Raw genomic sequence first — 21,193 nt, 5'->3', positions numbered from 1 at the left:
TCTTTCCCACCACCAGAACCTTACATAGGTCTGATAGGCTGCACATACCTGGCGATGGTCTGTGCCTGGCATTCCTCAGTACCAGAACAATGCAAACGGCTGGGAAGAAATGCCAGAAAAAGAGCATGTGTGGTCCTGACATGGGATCTTTCACACCATTGCAAACAATTGCGTGGCTAAGATTTTCCACACGGCTGATGTTTTGGGGATCTGTCAGTGTTTGGGTGCTGAATGGGTCTGGCTTTTGGAAAATAATCAATAGTCTGCCTTGGAAAATCATCCTGTTGCAAATGTTTCATGCTGGGCTCCCTTATGGCTGTGTTTCCTATGCTGTGCACATTCCCTGAAGGTCACAAACGGAGCAAGTATGGAATTTCCTGTAGAAGTAAACATAATTGCTGATAGCACTTGGTAACGGGGAATTAGTGGATGAGTTGGTTGATCAACGGAGTTAGGACAAAAAAGTTTGTGAAAATGAAGAAGCTAAAATCATGACCTGCTTTTTTAATTGTTTGAAGAAGTTTCCCTGTTACCAATGCTTTCATTAAATTAGCAGGGAGTGTGTGTGGATAGTGGAAAAGTGTGAACCCACTGAAAGAACAGATTTTTTTTTTCTTTTTTTTCTTGAAATTGGTTCAAATTGAGTTCAGAAGGGACAAACTGAAGCTGAATATCAGGAACTGTTTCCTGGTGTCATGGTGTAATAGAGCAGAAGAACCTCTCACATCTGTAATGGAAATGTTGCTTGTGTAATTTGTAAGAGAACTGGGCAAAGCACGGGAGGGCAGAGTACTGGGGCTAGCCCTGCAGGCAGCTTGGTCACCTCTGCCTCTCACAGAGACATGATGTTACTGGTGCCAGAGCAGGTGTATAAAAGCAAAATCTACTTCATGCAACAGGATTGTGAGTTGAAGTGAAATATATAAACAGGGGAAACTGTCAGAGAGCCACAAAGATGTCATATAAGCCACTGAACTGTGAAATGTGTATTTGCCTCCTCCTCTTCCCCACAGTGTCATTCTGGATGGCATGACAGTTAAGAAAACAGTAGACCTGATTCTCATTTACAGGAACACCACTTTAACATGCATTCTCGATGCAGCAAGGCCTTGAAATGAGTGTAGCTGTAATCTCGGTCCACTTAAAGGTCTTCCCCACTGCCAGAGCTGAGTGAAGAGGCCTTAGGATAAATAAGATTGAAGCCCGGACTGTTTAATAGTCCATTTGTACAGCTGACAGGAGATGCCCCAAAGGGGGGTGCCTTGTGCAGAAGTGACGGGCCCTTTCCAGACAAAGAGAATCATTAAAGTTGGCTGCAGGGATTTGCAGGGCTTGATCACCGTTTGGTTTGATCTTGCTGGGTATAAGGCATGACTCTGTCCCTAGGGAAAAGGACTTTCACTGGACTATCTCCACATCCACTGTCCCTATTCCTAAACTGCTTCAGAGGATTGCTTTGGGCCCTGTGAGGCATGCTGGCTCTGGTAGGGATGGATCTTCTTGCAGGTGTGCTGCTCCTTCCTCTGCTTTCTGCAGCTTTCCTTATCATTGCCTCAGTGTTTGGGCTGGGGGGAGGCTGTCTCCACTGCTTCACCTGTACGCCATCGCTGTCCTCAAATGACGTGTGAATCCCCTTTGGAAAGTGAGCAAAGTGTAGGCTGTGGAGCGTGTTTACACAGATAATTGCTATGGATCTTTCTGCCCTTTGGGATTAGGGGAAATCAAGGACTATGGCCACACATGTTTGCATGTGACTCTTAGTCATACTTTCAGGAATTCACTGAGTGCCAACATGGGACAACACTTCCCTATTCCAGTCACAAAATGGGGGCAATTGCCTTGCCTTGCCTGATTGTCCCAGTTCCTGGAGTAATTGTCCTTTTTCTCCCACCCTGTTCCTCTTGGATTTTCCTTTGCTGTCCCCAGCTTCATAACACTGTTTGCACTGTGCTCCTACCATCCTGGTGTAAGCTACAGGGTGGGGGGCAGGCTCTCATTTTGGGTTTGGTTCCCAAGCGTTAACATTCTCCTCGCTCTTTTCTCTCTCCTGCAGGTACCTGATCAACGTCACCTTTGAAGGCAGGAATTTGTCGTTCAGTGAGGACGGATACCAGATGCATCCCAAGCTGGTGATCATCCTTCTGACCAAGGAGAGGAAGTGGGAGAGGGTAGGACATGTTTGGTAATTCTCAAATGGTGTCAGGGAGGAAGAGGATGGAGGAAGGCTCCAGGAGAATAATCCCTCCCATCTTTCTGTACTTCTTAGCAAGGGCTGGCAATCACCTCCTTGCATCCTAGACCATTGGTCCAATACCCAGGCTACTGTCTTCTCCATGCAGGATGCCATTACGTTCTTCCATTAGTGTGGATAGAAAATTCATCAGCTTCCCTTCTGTAACCTCTGAACATAAGTTTTCCTGCCTTTCAGAGAAGAGACTTCCTCTGTGCCATGGATTTCAATGGCAGAGACAGAAAATATTTCTCTGCATGGCTTGGAGGCAGTGAAGTTCTGTATGCTAAATGATTGTGGTTGAGCTACAACCATACTTAGTAATATATGCCAGTGTTAACTGTGTTTGATATATCTGGCCACTGTCATTTGCAATGGGATGGTGCATTAAGTAGGATGTGTACATGAGATCATATTGAGTTGTTCAAAGATCCAAATTTGCATATTTCTGAATAATTTGCATGTAACCCAAAGCACTGTTTTAGAAATGGTGTGGATTTCTGTGTTAGTGCAAAGCTTTGGTTCATTTCACCTCCCACATAAATGTCAGTGGTCCAGGCTCTGAACATGCACTCCAAGAGGGTTTGAATTGAAGTAAAGGAGGTAGTTTGAGGACTAAGAAAATAAGATATAAAAAAGTGATGGGGGTGAGAAGTCAGAGCAAAAGCAAGGAGAATTCAGCAGAGCACTCAATAGATATGAAGCAGAGCTCAATCTGGATGCGATCACGTGTTTGGCTTAGAAAAATGCCCCTTTGCCCCACCAGGCAGAGAAAAGCCTTCTCTCTTTGGCTGCTTGTTCCCTACGCGGACTTCAAAGTGGCCTGCATGGAAGGAAGAAATTCATGGGCAAATGAGAATGAGGTAGGGGGCTGTCAGGAGAAGTGCATTCAGAAGAGGGCCGGAGGAACAACTTTTGACGGAGGCAGAGGAGCCATTGCATTAGTGCCTGACAAGCACTAAGATCTTTCAGTTGTCACAGGAGTTTGGGAGGAGGATGAAAGGCCACAGCTTGTGCTGCTGGTGAAGACCCATCTACCTCATGGTCTTGGCACTGTGCAGACCAGATGACAGTGTATGGTCTGGGAGAGTCAGCAGAGGTCTCAGTGGGACAGGAGCATGAGGAAATGTATGGCATGGCATCAGCATGTGTGGTCAACCCTTGGATGTGTTTGGAGGCAGGCTGGCTGCTCAGGGGGTGGGCAGGCAAAGCTCGGGCTGCAGAGACCTCGTGTCAAGCTCTGCCCATCACATAGCTTTGCTAAAGTCCACCAGGCAAAGTCCAGGAGGATTTGTTCCTAGCTGGCACCAAATTTGTTCTCACAAAGGAAAACTTGATTGTCAGAGCTGGAAAACGCGGCAGTAGCAGCATGAATCCTGCTAGGGATTATCAGCAGGGCCAGCTGTGGCGAATCTGTTGCTGGAATGCTTTGCAGGCTCTGGGGAGGCACAGCTAAACCCAGTCCTGTTTTTATCCTACTTCTCACATGCATTGCCCTGTTACACCCTCAGTGAGGGCTCGGGGGTTGTTCAGTCACTAGAGCGTATCTGTGGTCTCTCAAATGAACCAGACAATTAGTGGAAGGGATGCTGGTGAGCTGTAGTGTTGGGGTTAGACCTGAGACCTGCTTGAGCCTTGCTGTCTGGGGACACTATTTGGCATCCATAAACCAGAACAGTTATTCATTTTGTAGGAGCTGGGACTGGATTGAAATGAGACTGTGATGAACTATGGTATTAGTGGTATGAGAAGCCCATAGTGCTTCCTGAACATAGATATTTTACCTTGAAGTGGATGTCTCGCTCAGTGGGAAAATTAGATTATTATAATTGAACTCTGAGCTGTTTGAATTTTACGCTGGCAGGTTCTTCCGGGAAAACACAGAAGTCATCTCCAGCATGCTCTGATCACAGGCAGATACCTTTCATACCTAGAACCTCATACTCTTTTTCTTAATTTTCTCCATTCAGCAGAAATGCAAACATTAAAATATAAGGGTGAAAGAGAGCTCTTTGTGGCAAAGATCATCATTTTGTTCCATGTTTGCAGAGAGACAGGCAAAGCAGAATGCTGGCCCTTAACAGCAGCTCCCAGGCAATGCCACAAAACAAGCCATAAATTATTCATATATTATTAGCACACAACCCCAATACCTTTGTAAGTACATTGATTTGCGGTGTAAAATCATCCAAACTCTCACTAATTTTTGCTATATTAGCAAGGTGCTTCGTCCTGGCAACTTCTAGGCAATATATAGAAGAAACTGCGCAAAGTGCAGGAGAGTTTCCAAGTCAAACATTCAGGCAGTAGGAGACGAGAGATGAAAGGCTGCATTCAGTCCACTTGTGTGTGTTCACTAAAGCTCAGTCTTTAATTACATTGCTGCACACTTTTATCCATAGTCAGATGCTGTGCCTGGAAGGAACGTCAAGAGGTCACTTAGTCCCTCCCCGTGCCCAGGGGAGGGATCAACTAGACTGAAATTATTCCTGACAGATGTTTGTCTCACCTGTTCTGAGAGTCCTTCGATGCTAGAAACTGCAGGAAATCATGAGGCAATCTCTTCCACAGCTTCTTTTTCCTTACCCTGGAAAGTTTTTCTAATGTCTAACCTAGATTTCCCTGACTGCAGTTTAAGTCCATTACTACTTGGCATCTCCCTAGTGGACACAGAGAATTGTTTATTCTCTTTCTCTTTTTATCTTCCCTATGTATGTTTGAAGGCTTCTATCATGTTGTCTCCTAGTCATCTTTGCTGTAGATTAAACAAGAATTTGTTCAGGCTTTCCTGGTCGGTCATTTTTTCTATTCTTCTGATCATTTTTATTAGTCTCCTCTGGCTTGGTGCAGTTGATTCTTGAAAGATGGCAAATAGATTGTGAGGAGTATGTCTCATGAGGGGTGTATATATATATATATAAAGAAATGTTTTAAAACAGGTGTGAAGCCTTCCATTTTCTGAGCAGCAAAGATGCAGACAGTGACTGAACTGTTTCAGGAGTTTAGGTCTGTGAATTTTTTTGAGATTTTGATTTTTCATCCCAATTTGGGAAGAAATATCTTCAAAATCTCACCAGTTATTTCAGAACAGAAATTCATTTTCCAGAAAAGTTACACCTGTCCCCAGACTCTCATGATGAAAAATCTCCTCCTTGTCCTTCAGACAGACTGAAGCCTTGTAGGGCTGACAATCATGAAAGAACACGTAGATCAACCACTCTCTGGAAAGGGACAGTAACCTAAGCTCTTCTGCTCTTGTTGTTCATGAGTAACAATTCCTCTTGTGACAAGCAAATGTGCTGCATTTCATTCACTTCTCTGTTCTCTGCTCCTTAGGGGCAGAATGCTGCATGCCTTCCCTCACTACCTTTTAATTAGCTATTTAGTAGAGCTCTTTGCTTCACTGGCCAGACAGCCTAGGTGTGTTTTGGGTGCCTAGATGCCCCTGTTGTATTTGTCATAGAGGGGCAGGTATGCAGATGGAGGTGGTGAAGGAGGTCCACCCTTATGCCCCATGAAGGGCCCTGCCTCAGTGCAGTGATGAGCTGGGGACAGAGGTCTCACAAGGTGAGCCAGAGGCTCTATACTACACTAGGTTTTGTGTCTGTGGCTTGTAATATTTTGTGTGGGAAGAGTTTTCACCCAGGCTTTTTCTTTACTTTACTGGTTCCCTTTCTCCTCTGCTTTCCTATAATCCCACACATGATGAGGGCTTATTTCTGCGTTCATGGTCCTTTCATGAGCTGGCAAGTGCTGCTATCCAGCTTTTGCTCACATCCACCTTCTCTGCTGAGGCAGGGCACAGCAGTCCTGTCCCATTAGCTCCCAGCTCCTCCTGTCTGCTGCCTCACTTTCCCCCAGCAAACCTGGGGATGACACAAATGTTACTGTCTCTGAGGCTTTCTTTGGGATTCTTTCTCTAATTTCTAGTGAGTTTTGCATCACTTCCATCACGAGGTTGTTCTCAGCCTCTCCCTTTTGCTGATGCTTCTCTGCCTCTTCCTCTAGGTGTGTCACTGGGGATTCCGAGCACCTTTCCATGCAGCTCATGACAGCAACCTCTTGTGCCACCCCACAGAGCCCTTTGATTTGCAGGTTCCTTAGGACATCTCTTACCACGCATGCTCCAGTAACTCCCACTCCTGGCAGGACGAGCAAAGCCCCAGGTGATGGCTTTGGTCAGGGTGCCACAGCAAGCCATCTTAGAGGAGGACAGATGGGAAACTTATGCTGAAAGATTCATTCTTCCTGCTGCATGTGCTAATCCTTTGCCCCTATCAACCCTCACCCCCCCTTCAGCAGATAAAATGTTTGCCTGCTGCTGCTCCAATAATTATCAGTGTTTGACTTTTGAACTCTTGAAAATCAATTAGCAGCATCTGTTCTGCTTCCTCTAGCCTTTGGTGTGGCCATGATTACTAATTCATGGACAGGCTACTCTTAGCCTGTTCCCCTACACTGCTGGACACATTAGTGCTCCCTGGGAGTGGGGCCATTTGCTGTGACATGCTGTCAGCTGCCTCACTGACTGTAGACTTCCAGTACTTCCTAACACTGCAATAGGGTGAAAAATGGTCCTGCTGCTCACTGCTGCATGGGCTTTCCAGAGATGTGTTCAGCCTGGATTGTAGTCCACATAAGGTGAGCTCGTGAACTTGTTTGACACTGTCCCCTGCTTGGGACAGAGCAGTGTTATGCCCATCTGTGCTTGGGAAGGGTTCCCTTGCGATGTGGGAGGGAGCTACAGAAAGGAAACAAGGATCAAGAAAAGAAAAATGGGAAAATAAAGTTTGTTTTATCTAAAAAAAAGAGGAAGGGGAGCATTTAGATGTCTTTGGACATCTAAATCATTGTTGAAAAAAGGACATTATGGTCAGTTGCTTTTCATGTCCACAGTAAGCAGAAAGAAGACGACATATGCTAAATTTTCAAGCAGAAAGATTTCAGTTAGATATGTAGGGAGCTGTCTAATTGTTAGCATGGTGAGACATGGTGAGGCTCATTTGCTGGTGAGGCTCATTTGCTAGAGGACACATAGAAAAATATCCAACAGCGCGGGGTCTAAATCTATCTTGTCCCATCTCAGAGCTGGTGGATGCTGTAAACGATCTCTTGTGGTTCTCTGTCAGCCTACATTTCTGTGATTAGATGAACAAGATGAACCTGAAGAGTGTCTCACAAGAGATGACTTATTTGATAGGACCCCCCCCCCCTCCCCCCCAGGTTATGGGCAAGCTGATCAGCAAAGACTTCAAGCCTGGTACAGTGAGGACATCATTTCTGCAGGCGTCTACTGTGTACCTTTTGTATGAGCAGGCATTTGGTGTATGAAGGCTATTGTGGATGGCTGCAAACAAAAGCCCTTATAGAGGCACTTGTCACCTCCTGCAGTCTGCAGCTTTGGAGGGCTGATGAACACCACAGAGATGCTGAAGAGGCTGTAGCTTTTGATGATGATGCAGCCTTCAGGCCTGATGTCAAGTCTTTCTGTGCATTAAAAGGAATATTCACCATTTTTTTTGGGTGTGTTGCAATGTCTGAGTGGCAGAAATAACAGAGGAGGGAGGGAAGAGGACTGATCAGTACTCTTGGCTTTTAGTGAGGGTCTGTGTGGTACTGGCCACTCCATGAAGAACCAGTATGAATCATGTACCTGCTAAATTGCCTCACAGAAGGAAAGATTTAGATTTTTAAATTTCATTTTTCTGAAGAACATTCTTTAAACATGAGAGGAACAAGAATGTAGGGTTGTGAGGTGAAAACTGCAGCTGTACAAATCCAAGCATCCTCTCTGAAGGCCCTCCCCTGCCCTTGGAAAGATGACTAGATAGTTTGAGACAGTTTCCTCCTTGTGTTGTCTGGTGCCCACCTGAGCAAGCCTTTCTGATCACTTACACATGCATGCACAGGTATGCTTGCCTCCCTGGGGTAGAAGTTATTGCCTTTGGTCAGGTTCTGCTCTGCGTGTGGAGTTTTGGCACCTTGACAGCATGTCCTGGGACTTCATAGAGGAAATGTTTGGGTTTTTTATCCTACAGACTCCTTTTATGGTTAGACAAGATTGGATTGTTTTTGCCAATCAGTCTTGTTTTGCTAATTTCCCTGTGTACATGGGGATTTATGACTCATTGTCCCTGAGGAGAAATGGCATAGGAGTTTGTTTAAACCTACTCAGAGTTAGTGTCTGATTCTGTTCCCATAGAACCAGATTTTAGAAGGGTATAGCTTCACTTAGGGCAGATGAACTGTTCTGGATTTAAGCACATATGGCTGAAATTAGAATGGGAGTCTGTAAATGCATTTGCCCCTTATTTATAAAGTGTTCTTTCTGGACATTTCTCTAAGGGACTGTAATTTCCTGAACCCTTGCTTCTCATTAGACAGCAGACTTGCATCAAAGAATACATATTTTATGGATACCCCACTCCCAAATGAGTGTCCCTTAGATACCTGATCTAGGTCACATCTGATGGCTCTGTTGATGACCCTGATTCAATCAGACAACCAGATGGCTTTATTTGTGCACCTATGCTGCACCCACTGTCAGGATTTGGCCTGGCTTCTCACAGTTGTCCAGGATGTAACTGTATGTGTTTGTGGCTAGTTATGGCCATGTTAATCTCACGCTGACTCCTAAGGAGAAGGGCAGATGCAAGTGCCACACAAAGCTTTTGTGATCAGGTGATAAAGGGAACAATCTTTCTGAAAAAGCCTCCTACGTAAATCTTGTGGACATGCTGATCAAATGGTATCTTTGCTGACTGATCGTATCAGACCATTAGAATAGATTACTACATCCTGCAATAATGAGCTAGTCCATCTCTTCGAACAAAGAGGACACTAGCTGGGTGTCTCCTCCTAGCCACCATATATTATGTCAGTGTAAGCTGTTCGCTCTTTCTGCCTCTTGCTGAAGCAGTTCCTGACTTTGTTTGCTTGAATTTTGGAGTGTATTTGTATGATTCATGAGCCTGCAGAAAAATATTCTGGCTCTTCTCCACCAGTCCCTACTCCTCGGCTACCGGAGGGAATTCTTACATTGAAACAATGACAGCTTCTTGGAGAGACCTTGTCCTCTAATGCAAATCAGATACTGGAAAATCTGGAGATCTTTATTAAGCCCAGGCTGTAGTTAGAATGCCTCCTACCATTTCCGTGCTGGTGTAGCTGATGAGGGTGATAGTAGCCATCTGACCTTTACTGGGGTTGCCAACCTGACTCCTTGGACAGGGCAACCCTGAGGACTGTGCCCAGTGTATTAATGTGGCAACACCATCCAGCCACAGGAGACGACTGCTCTTGCCTTGGTTGTGTTCTGGTTGAGAGCTCTAGTCTGGGGCTGTCTTCCAACTGACTTGTCCATGCCACACAGTGAGGAGGGTCACCATACCCCCTTGCCACACGTACATGCAGTCACCTCTTATGCATCATCATTGCTGTCCCCAGTACCCAGTTACAGACTTGGGACTCTGCTCTGCAGGGAGCTGTGTGAATGATAACCAGAAAGGTGGCTCCTACCCCAAAGTGGTTACACTTCAATTAGAAGACAAAAGGCAGCAGATGGGTGCAGATGGACCAACGGGGGAGTACAAGGGAACAATCAGACAACATTAGTCAGCATGGTAGGCAGCAAGCTTTACACACCAACTGCCTAACTCTTGTGAAGGCTTTGATAGGCAGCGGAGAATTGTAACCGGCTTTGTGCAGCCTTATGGGGGCCTCATCGAGAGTGTGAAGGGCAGATGGGAAAAAGCAGTAAAGGTGCTTTTCCGTGCTTGGAGAGCTGGGGCTGAGAAGGTGCAACAACTCAAAAATACCCAGTGCTGCTGAAAAATTTTGTCTTCTTAACATCTGAGGGGATAATCCTACCTTTAGAGAGGACAAAAAACCCCCTGTGGTAAGGCTACGTCTTGCGATGTAGCACCACCTCTCAGTGCAGGGCTGGTGAGCTAGTGCCAGAGACACATTGCTTCTGGTCAAAAAGCCCTTCTGCTTGCCACCAGCTTGGAGGTTTCTGTGGCATGTCAGATGCTGCTGTGTATCTGTGCCCCTTTCATTGTAAGCATTTCATTGGTTGCGGGAATGTGTTATCCCAGCATGTTGACAATAAACATCCTTATCTTAATTCAGGTGACAGTTGAGCTGCTGTGGGAAGATGAGCTTTCAAGCATGGGTACAGTAATTAAATATTTCTATCACAACGCAGTATCAAGGATCCATCCTATCATCCCGGATCAGTCTACGACATCCTCAAAAAGGGGGGGTTGATTTGGTTAGAAATGAAAGAAAGAAACATAGCTGTTGTTTTGTATTTTTGGTGAATGAAAATAAATTCATATTTCTTTCTGAGTCCACAGAAAATGTTTTTCTGACCTGAAAAAAAAAACGCAAACCAAGTCATTTAAAGGTAGTAAAAACATTTTGTAACATCGACCATTTTTAAGCAAAGCATGTCATTGTGAAAAGTCTGTGATATATGCTGACATTCTAAGAATTGCCTCCCTTGCCCTCTCTTTAGGCCAAAACTCTTCTCTAATTTCAATCTGAGCACAAGAATGTCTTTTTCCCCAAACTCCATCTATGAGTGAACTGATTATTTATCAGCCCAACAGTAATTGCTCCAGCTGTACTCTACTCAGGAGTGACATGGGCAGGTTGTGTGTCCTACAATATCGAACATATACACAGCACAGCAGACTTCACTTTCTCTGCTTTGCCCCAAGTCACATACTGGAAATCACTTCAGGGAGTCTGTAGCAGCCAGAAACCACCCAGGTTGCCCCAGTGCCATTGGAAGAGGCAGTTTATTTCCCGTTGCTTTTGGTGGCCAGACTATGCAACAAAAAGACAGCTGAGGAAAGCATGGGGATTTTGGCAGCTTTAAGATTTGAAATTTGTGAAGAGATGATGGCAGAGAGGAAGCAGCCAACCAAACTGAGTCTGGAGAAAGTGCTAGCATAGCTTCTGCTGAAGGAGGCTCACAGAGAGGGAACGTGCCCCCCGTGCCTGAGGGCGTGCTTTCATCTGTTTGGTTGCATTTGCTTGAGACTGTCTCATGTCGACGATGTCTTTGCTTGGCCTGTGAATCTTTTGCTTTTTCTATTTTTACATTTCCTGGATGTTATTAACTGGAGGCTCTGTTTTCCTTCCATGGTGCTTGAGAAAAGGGAGGTGCTGCTGTGTCCTCATCTGCATATTCATAGGACCCTATGTTTTTTTTCTTTTGTGTTTTTCTTTTGGTTTTGTTTTTCTTTCTGTTTCTCGTCCTCTCCTCCTCTTTTCCTCTTTTTTTTTTTTTTTTTTTTTTTTTATAGGGTTTTGGCAGTTTGCTTTTCCTGGAGTAGAAGCCTGGCCACATTTGCTTCTGAATGCATTTGAAATATATTTTTCTTAATATGAAATTACTTAGACTTTTATTCAGTAAGGAATAGCTTGTTTGTTCTGTCTTTGGCTTGATTTCTCTCCTCTGATGTTGGTTCTGGCCAGCATTTCTGTGCTCAGTTCTCACACGCTCCTTACTTTGGGTTCGAATCCTGATTGTGTGTGGTTGACTTGGCTTGATGCTAATCTGCATCTTGGCAGTATTTTTTACTAGACCAGGACAATCTTTTCCCCTGTGGTTTTCTCCGCACTGTTATGTGTTAACTTCTCTGCTGCTTTTCAAAGGTATCTCAGTGTTAAACCTGTGGTTATCATTGGAGCTACTGTGTGCTTGAGTTACTCTTGCTGCTCATGAACTCTGGCATGCGTTTAGTGTCATCGATTTGAGCGTACAGTATGTTCAGTGTCGTTTGTTTTCCCTCTGCCTGAACTGTGTTTTCCCCGAGTCTGTAATTTTTTCAGACTGCCTTTGGTAACGTTAGATCCCGGCACTCACTCTTTCGTTGCCTCGTAGTGGTGTCTGAGTTTCTGTCACTATCCTTTGGCCTTTCTTCCTCGTGAAAGGCTCTGGCATTTACTGACCTGGGTTTATTTAATGTGCTGGGGTTTTTGCTGTCTTCTGCTGAGTCAGCAGTTTGCCAGGCTTATTTAATTTCCTTCTGCTGGGCTAGCTGCATTCTGCAACGTCTCCCACCATGCCAAGCCTGGAAGATTGTTTGACAGCCTTTTTCTTGTTCCTGTTTAAGCTTTCAACTTGGTCTGCATTTTGTGTGACAGATTCTGGTGCTTGTTTCCCTTAGGTTTATTACCTTGGTTCCTGTACACAATAATGACTTCCATTTCTATTGTTCCTTCCTTTGAGAAGGGTCCTAAGCACTTTGCAATATTAACATACAGGCAACATTTCACTGTGAGTAACGTTCAGCTGCTTGTGTGGTGGAATGGGCTTAGGCTGTTTAAAAGAATGATGCACAGCCATGTAGGGTAAGAAAGAGGAGTCTCAAGTGGAAGGAAGCAAGGAATTTTTAATTGGACTCTGGCCAATTCTGTCCCCATAATCTGTTTTCGGGTAAAATGACATGGATCATTAAAGACCAGGAGTGATAAGGCCTGTGTCGTTCCCTTTCTAGATGATAATGCCTGAGCTTCACATATATAGTGGAAGGAACAAACAAGTCTGTGAAAAACACAGTTCGGGATCAACGAAAATATGAATTAATTTTGGTCTGATATGGAGGATTTATTTTGGAAGTTTTATTGCTGTAAATGAAAACAGACATTTTGGTGTTTTCATGTAGACTCACAAAAGCCTTTAGATACCATTCACAGAGGCGATGTGGAAGAGGAAATGGCAGCATCTTCCCCCAGATGCCAGAGCCTCGTTAGCCAGACGGTGAGGGCAAACTCCTAGGAAATGGGAAAACTGCATTCAAATCCCTTCTGCCTGACTCAGAGCGGAGGTTTAAATAGTGGTCTCCATCACATCTCAGGAGAGAGGTCTAGCTCTTGGGACTGGGATTTTTTTTATTATTTTATTTTATTTTTTAATTGAAACTCCTTTGCCAGTAAGTATTCAAAGTGTCTTTGCAGGTTTGTTTGGATCCAAATTTCCAGCACTTTTATTAATCATGTCTGATAAAGAACATGCTTTTTTTTGTGTGTGTGTTGAATGGATGAGTTTGATTAGTGGAAACTTCAAAAAAAGCAAACAAACTTGGGTTTAGATTGAAGCAACACCTTTAATATACAGCAACACAGGGCACACACTGCAATTTTAATGCTAATAGGTGCTGCAGATCCTTCTGTTCTCCCAGTAAATCCACCCTGGTATTATGTAATCCTGTGGTTTTTGAGAAGAAATAGTGTTTGCCGGTAAATCAATTTATACTGGGTGCAGCACTGGACAGCAGAGATGTGCTGCAAGTTTTCCAGTCTAAACAGTGTCATACAACCATCCAAGCTGGGAGATCTGGGAGTAAAAGAAAGAGTGCCTTCTTCTGCAGTCTGCTGCCTGAGATCAGCTCCTGCATGACAAGTTTAACTGTTTGCTCCAAGCATCATCTGGGTGTTTTAAGAATTCAGGATTACTCGGGTCATTTCTTTCAGGCCAGTGCTTTACTTTTGTTCTTTTTTAGAAGTGGGAGCTATTTGCTTTCCTTCTTAGATGTGTGCTCATTTTCACCGAGGCCAGAGTTCTTTGTATTGCTGCATTTAATTATGTTTGCTTTGTAAAGACTGCTGGGATTATGGCAGCATCTCATTTCTGTAGCTTTTCTGCCTCTGACAGGGGCTACCTGTGGACAGCTGGCTTCCTTGAGCTTCTCCCGTGTATAGATCAGCCTGCATTTGCAGTTTCCACCAGCTTCATGCCTTGTCCCTTTTCTTACAGATGACTGCTATTTGAGGTCTTGACTTTCAGGATGGCTGAGGAACAGACCTATAGAGAGCTCTGTGTGTGTCTGTATTTGAACAGTTGCTCTCATCCGTGCTCTGTCTCCTGTGTTTGGTCCCAGAATAAGTCCTCTGTGTGTGTATATTTTCCTGCTCATTGCGCAGACACCTTGCTCCAGCCTGGGACTAATGGAGACACTGTCTTACAATAAAGATTAAAAGAGTACAGTCTAGTGAAATCTGCACTAAGGACTTTCTCCGTTAAGAAGTCCCCTGTCTCAAATAAACACTCTGAAATATTCCCAGGGTTTACTGTGCAATGTTACTTGAACTGTAGTTAAAACCTGCTTTCTCTGGGCAGCCTCTGTCTTACTGGACCCTTGCCTGGTTGCTGAGGATAGATTTTTCCCAGGTATATATTTTTGCCAGATAGGGAGTATGATAATTTTCTGCAAGCGTTCGAAGGGAATAATCGATAAGGAAAGGAAGGACTTCTTTAGGACAATTCCAGTGAGTGTAATTAAAGAGTAATGAGGAGGCAGGACATAGAGAAAAAGTGCACTTAGATTGAATATCAGGAATCAGTGGGTTCTTTTAGAAGATGCAAAACAGTTGTCTGATGAACATGCTGGGAGCCTGGTTGCTGCAAGCGTTGACTATGGGACAGGACAGACCAAATGGGAGGGAGGTGGAGAAGAACCGACCGGAGAGATAGCCACCAAATTTTTTGTTTTCATTGTTCCATATCTGTCTGCGTGTTGCTCTGGAGGGTGAGCAGCACAGCAGCCCTGGGGGGAAATTTTCCCTCTCCCAGATACGGTCTCCCCCCAGCCGCCCTGTCTGCTCTCCCACGAGCAGGAGTATGGAAGAGTTTTCCCTTGCCTTCTGCTTGAGGAGAGGGGCCCTATTTTGTGCCGTGACGGAGGGAGAGGGCCAAGAAGCCCCCCGTGCCCTGAGGAGCCTGGCAGGGCTCTGCACTGCCCACCCTGCGCCTGCGCGGGTGGAATTTTCCAGGAGCGTCTCCCTCTGCCACCACCATCGCTTTGCAAACTCCAAGAACCGCAACTCATGAAAATGCATTCTTAGCACACAGCTGACTTGGTCAACATCTGGTTTCCAAAGAGAGTGCTGTGAGAGACTTGAAATTGCTGCACTGTGGAAAAAATGACTTGGGGTAATTATAGATACCTAACAATACTATTTAATTCCTTCTGCCATGTCTTTCCTACATAGCGTATCTGGTAATGCTTCAGAGAGCTGAGTAATTCTGACAGAGGGCAGTGAGAGGGGTAGGTAAAGGAGAAAAAAAGTCCCCTGTGATTTCAGTTAGGATGTGAAATGAAGGAAATGTGAGTGGAGCATTAGTTGTTTTCAAGCCCTGCTCCAGAAAGGGGGACCCTTGCCTTTTTTGTGCATCAGCTACGGGAGGAGGAGAATGATGATGTGGAAGACGACGAGGGAAGCTGAGGAAGACAGGACCTCCAAGCACAGACTCACAGGACAGGGGGAGCTTAGCACATAGCTTCACTGGCAGCTGGGGTGCTGCTTGGCCCCACTTCTGCTGAGCTGGCTCAGAGCTTGGGACCACAGGGGAAAGGGAGGTGAAATTTATAACGTTGGACCTGTGACCAGTGGTGAGACTGACTGCTCCGAGAGGCAATGCAGAATGGCTAAAAGTCAGACCCCTGCTCAAAAGCACCTTTGCTTCCTGTGATACAGAGGGAGCCTGTAAAGACCAACCTCAGCAGGCTCAAGTGAGGACAAGCCTGGATCCCAGCAAGGTCTCCTCTCTGCTTCAGAAGTGCTGTCGCTCTGTTGGCACTGCAGTCCAGAGGTCCTGCGTAGGCTGTGTGTGTCCACAGCCAAGACTCCTCCTGGCAGCACAGAGCCAGCTGCAGTGATGACCTGTCCCCCAAGAAGTGAACACATTCCATGGGGGCTGCTGCAGCGGAGTGGGCACCGCAGGGGGGGCCTTAAGAAGAGGCTCAAAGGCCAAGTAGGAGGACCCATTTGGAGGTCAGAAAGTCCTTTAGGAGAAGCCTTCAGAGAGTAGGGGGCACAGAGGGCAGAACTGGGGAGCAGTGGGCAAAAATAGAATTTGGGGACATTAGATGTCAATTCTAGCATCAGGGTGGAGGCACCCAGGAGAGGAAACCTTGGGGACTATTGATCCTTTCTGCAGAGCCCAACAGCAGGAGAAGGATGTTATGGGGGCTTGCTGTTTGATTTGGCCTGCAATGCAGCCAGGGTTGCAGTGGATTGACAAGGATGCAAGGTGAAGATGAAGCCCATGTGTTAAGCCCCTGGGCTGTTGCATGCTACCTTTCTGCCCTGGTGCTGGGTGCTGTGTCCCACCTCACTTGCTGGCTCTGAGACAATTACAGCTATGCAGAGGTGAAGTGAAAGGGATGATGGAAAGGTCAGCAAGAGATTTCAGTAGCTTCTACTGGTAAATTGTCCCCTGAAGGCAAGCTCTTAGTTTCATTTAATTTAGAGAAATGCACCAAAAAGGATATAATGAAGATATTAATATTATGAAAGTGTGACTGTTACCCTGGAAGAAGCACTGTTTAAGACTCATTTGTCTATCATGCTTATCAGGACTCGTCTCAGTGATATGTAATCTGAAGAGCTGTTGATGCTGATGTGTTACAATACTTAAGTATAGGCCTTGGGAAAGAGGCTTACATATACAAACATATCTATTTGAGTGACTCTGCCCACAAGCAGTATTGAGTTAACTTGCAGAAAATCCTTTGAAAGGTTTTTTTTGGTGGATAATTAGTATTTCAGTTAAAATACATTTTTCATATAAGGTGCTTGTTTTCCTTGAGACGCTCCAACTTTTTGTGAGAAAGCTGAGAAGTTTGAAAAGAGACACTCCAGAGTCTTCTATTGCTACAAACGGGTACGAATTAGTGGGTTTTTTTGTTCTCAAATGTTTGAATACTATTTTGAAAATTTCAGCTAAAGAAGCAATGTCAGGGACCTCCTCTCATTTATATTCAAATGGATATTTCTGTGCATTTCAGGAAGCCAGAAACATGAACCAGATGATTCTGGTATTAAAAAAAGAACATACCCTTAGCCAGTGTACCTCCTTCAGAGGAAATTACCATCTCTCTCTGCTCCAGAAGGTTCTGCAATGATAAATGCAAAGCTGTGCAAGATGCTGAGGGAATAATCAAACCTTGATTTCTGAGGAAACAGCTCGGGATGGATACCATTTCAAGGTTGAGGTCCTGGACAAATCTGAAGCTGTGTTCTCTTTCCCTGTTGAGGGCTTATGAAGGGTATGGTGAGCATGGGCACAGCTGTGTGGCAGGAAAAACATGGAAACTATTGGAACAGAGTATAAGAATTAATGATAAATATTTAGACACTATCATCACAACTTTGCAAGATGGTTTCTAAAAATTAAAGCAAAAAAGAGGTGTTCTGTTCTTGAAAGGCCACCTAGACACCATCCTCTATAGTGTTGTGCAAAGCTTGTGTCTTTTCCTTGCTGCCTTGCACCCTCTGCCTCTCCCCCTTCCTTACTCCAGAAGCTGCTCTATTGCTGCAAACCAGACTCTTCTGAGTTATACTGATGCTGTAAAATTGGTACTGCAGTACCTGACCCAGCCCCTCCTTCTGGGGCCCAAGTACCAAGCACCTCTGGTGGACTAGGATGGCAGTCCTTGCCTGGTTCTTCACGTGAGGTGCGCATGCCCAGGAAGTCTTTTCATGCTCTCCCAACATTGTCCCTCCAGGCAGTGCTGGACAGGGTAGTGGCGTGAAGCTCAGCAAAGCCAGAACATGAAGATAGCCAAGAAAAGGGAGAAGGGACTGGAAGGGGAAAGGTTAAAATAAATAACTCTCATGAGATCTGTGTCGAAAGCAGATTGACTGCATCTTTGATTACAAACTCGTATTTTGGGGGAGAGACTAAACCAAGGTTATTTCTGCTTAGAATTTTGCTGTTACTGGTCATTCATTTCTGCAGCACTTTGCAGAGCAGTGAACCGAATACTGCCATGTGGCCAGTCAACTATCTACCTGCAGCATAATACAGTGCCAGAAACTGGAACTGTCTTCAAGGATTTTCTGACATCACCTTGACCTCTGTAGAAAGAGGAGGGGACAGGTTACCAGCCTTCTGTGAGCAACTCTAAGAGATACTGTAAGCAGCTATGTTTCAAAGTAGATGAGTTCTCCCTTTATCTGCTTGCCTGCCAGAGGGCTTCCTTGCAGGGGAAAATGGTTTCTGAGTTGCTTGTGCAGAAGCAGATCTGAAGACCTCTGATTTTCTTCACCTGTTTCAGCCTAGGTTTGGGAACAGGGAAGCTGTGAAGGTTGTGATAACCAGGATTCAGTTGCTGAGTCAGACACACACCTTCCATTAACACCTCCTTTCTGCTCCCTTCAGCTACTGGGTAGTTTAAGGTAATTGCTTACCTACACAAGGGCTCTTGATCTGGGGGATAAGACCTCCGTGTGAGTGTGAGGGGCAATCTTTTTGGTAGTTTTGGAGGCTGAGGCTTAGCTAGAAGAGGCCACGAGGCAATGTTCCAATTTGCCTATGAAAGGAGCCTGACCTCCAGGTACCAGGGTGTGCCATCTATTTTGTGTTGGATCTGTGGACAAGAAATAGCACCCTAGCTTTTTAAAAACATCTTTGTTTTGATTTTACTTGTGTTTTGTGCCCTTCTTGCTGCAGTCGTTACCTCTCTTGCTATTGGGTGCCACAGAGCTCTGTACAGGAGCCTATGCTGAAATCATAGTGACGTTAAGCCGTTTCATTAAATAATGCTCATGCACTGACCCTACAGTACATCTCTTTTTCAGTAGTGGGCCTACCTTCTTTTGTGTTTCTGGTGCAGCTGAAGGTACTGAATTTGTTCTCCAAAGCCCTCTGTGGCTTTGCATCCTGAGTATTTTGTAGCTTTATGCTTCAACCTGGATTTAAAGTAGCTAAGTTAATTGAGCTAAAAATCTGTAGATTTGAACATGTAGCTTACCGGTAGTGTGATTTTGGCACAGGGTGCTAGATACTGATACTTTCTTCCATGCCCTTGGTAAAATGCAGACAAAGGTTGCTGACCTTTAAGACAAGTTGCACTGCCTGCCTGTTTGCTGAGGCTGTTTCTGAGGAGAATGGTAGTGTAGGGACATGTTGGGTGTATTTCTTCTTTATGGGCTGTGTAGGTCTCTAATGTCATTTTCTGACCTTGTGTTAATTGGAAGTGTTTCCATGGATGTTCTTCAATTTTATTGCTATTGCACTTGGAGAGATTGAAATAATACACAATACAGAATGGGAAATAAATAAAACCAATGATCTTATGAGGTTTGGCAAATCTTGCGTCTGTGGTGCCTGGAGCCTCCTTGTTGACTAATAAACTATTTGTCCTTCTTTCTCTGGCTTCTCTTCTGGAGAAAGTGTTATCATAGGATCTCTCTCTTACACACAGCAAGCACCAGAAATGCCAAGGAATGGGGGGCAGGGCAGTGAACAGGGGAGACACACTTCGACTGAGGGGGATGCAAGGAGGTAGGGAACAGTGAAATGTGGAATGTACAAAGTGACAGATCAAAGTTGAGAGATTTGTTGACTCCTTTGTTAATCGAGAAGTCAAAAGATGGAGGATCAATCAGAAAAAGTGGCCTTCATCTGGGTTAGGACAATGCCTCTGATTTCCATAGCAAGATGACTGATGGGCTGTGGACAGCTTGTTCCAGGAGAAGTCCCAGGAAATGAGACTTGATTGGTAAGGAAGGAGCAGCACAGCAGCCTGGGGAACTCCTCAAGCCCTTGTGCTGCAGCAGTACATGGGGTCATGTTTCCCCTTTCTGCTGGTGCAGCTGCAGAAAGAGGAACCTTCTGGCTTGTGGATGGGTTGATCTACACAGACTGCTTTTATCAGCACTTGTTGTTGAAAGGGATGCTTCATGCTGTGGAGACAACACTTTCCTTCCCATTCATATCATGGTCATCTGGAGATACTTGCAGTTGTATAGCCATGGCTATGGAAGAAGAGTTCGGACCAAAGCTCACAATGATGTCCCTTACCTCTTGCAGTTTGCTACATCCAGAGGAAATCCCTAAACTGTTTTGATGCAGTTCATTAAAACTTTCTTTGATGATCCCTTTTCTAAATCCACCTGAAGGAGACAAATTTTTATTTACTTTGATTTCCATTCTCAGTGTTTTGACAATATAGTTTAGAAAGGGGCATATTTCTGAGACAAATCAGGTCAAGATTTATTGTTCAAGAATGAAAATTTCCTCCGCACCACCATTCCCTGGATATTTACTTAATTGAGAAAAGGGAAGTCTTGACATTCTGTAATTCTTTGTCCTGAAGCCATGCTGAGTATCAATGATCTTCTGACCTGTGGCCTTGGGCAAGTGTCTTTTGCTTGTTATGCATTTACCAGCAGCGGTACTTAATGCAACATTATAAGGTGCAGCTGCCTCTGCAAAGGTGATGCTCAATTGCTCTAGGTCTTTCTGGTAGTACCTCTGCAGTCTGTGATGTGGTATAGACCAATTCACTCCTTCAGCTTTAATCTGTGCACAAATTCCCCACGAGAAGCTGAGGGAGGAGAGGTGGAGCTGTCCTAGTGACAATTTCCCTTCCCTCTCCTTCACATGGAGCCCAGAAGACAGCTTTCCTGGCTGCTGAGGCAGAGGCACTCTGAGAAATGGCAGCTGAAATTAAAGTGTGGTGAGAGAAAGGGGTAATAGAGAAGTACTTTTTTGAAAGAACATGTTAAATCCTAAAGATCTCCTTCAGTCCAGCGCCTCTACCACTTAACTTCATGGTGAACACACATCAGGGGGCTTTCACTGGTGATCAGAAATAGTGGGGTTTTTCTGCAGCTGCTAAGAAACCTCTGCTCTATGCTACAGGCTTTTCTGTCCATGGCTAGGAGCATAGTGTCTCCACAGCAGGTTATGAGTTCATTGTGTTTTAATATTGGCAGTAAATGATGTGGGAGACTTCAGAGTGGTTCAATACATAATGTCCCATTTTCTCAGTAACAAGGTAGGACTGCTTTTGCTTATGCTCTCTGGAGAGCAAAGTGAATTTGATCTCCAGGCTGTCATTCCAGGCTCCTCCACAGATGCTGAGAACAGTTAAAAATGCTGGTGGAGTTATTTAAGTGTCCAGTGATTTGGACTCAGAGGACAAGGCCTCATCCCTT

General features: G+C 44.9%; 1 protein-coding gene across 1 annotated transcript in view; it reads left to right on the top strand.

The window, feature by feature from the left end:
- Positions 1–21,193, top strand: part of GRIN2B (glutamate ionotropic receptor NMDA type subunit 2B) — a 207,766-nt gene that overhangs the window by 126,955 nt on the left and 59,618 nt on the right. Inside the window, exon 5 of the mRNA XM_075750709.1 lies at positions 2,054–2,168. Within this exon, the coding sequence (XP_075606824.1) occupies positions 2,054–2,168 (115 nt within the window). The remainder of the gene's footprint in view (positions 1–2,053; positions 2,169–21,193) is intronic.

Source organism: Balearica regulorum, chromosome 1, assembly GCF_011004875.1.
Source record: "Balearica regulorum gibbericeps isolate bBalReg1 chromosome 1, bBalReg1.pri, whole genome shotgun sequence".
Classification (NCBI taxonomy): Eukaryota; Metazoa; Chordata; class Aves; order Gruiformes; family Gruidae; genus Balearica; species Balearica regulorum.
Note: the sequence above shows the minus strand (reverse complement) of the source record. Positions and strands in the feature narration are given on the sequence as shown.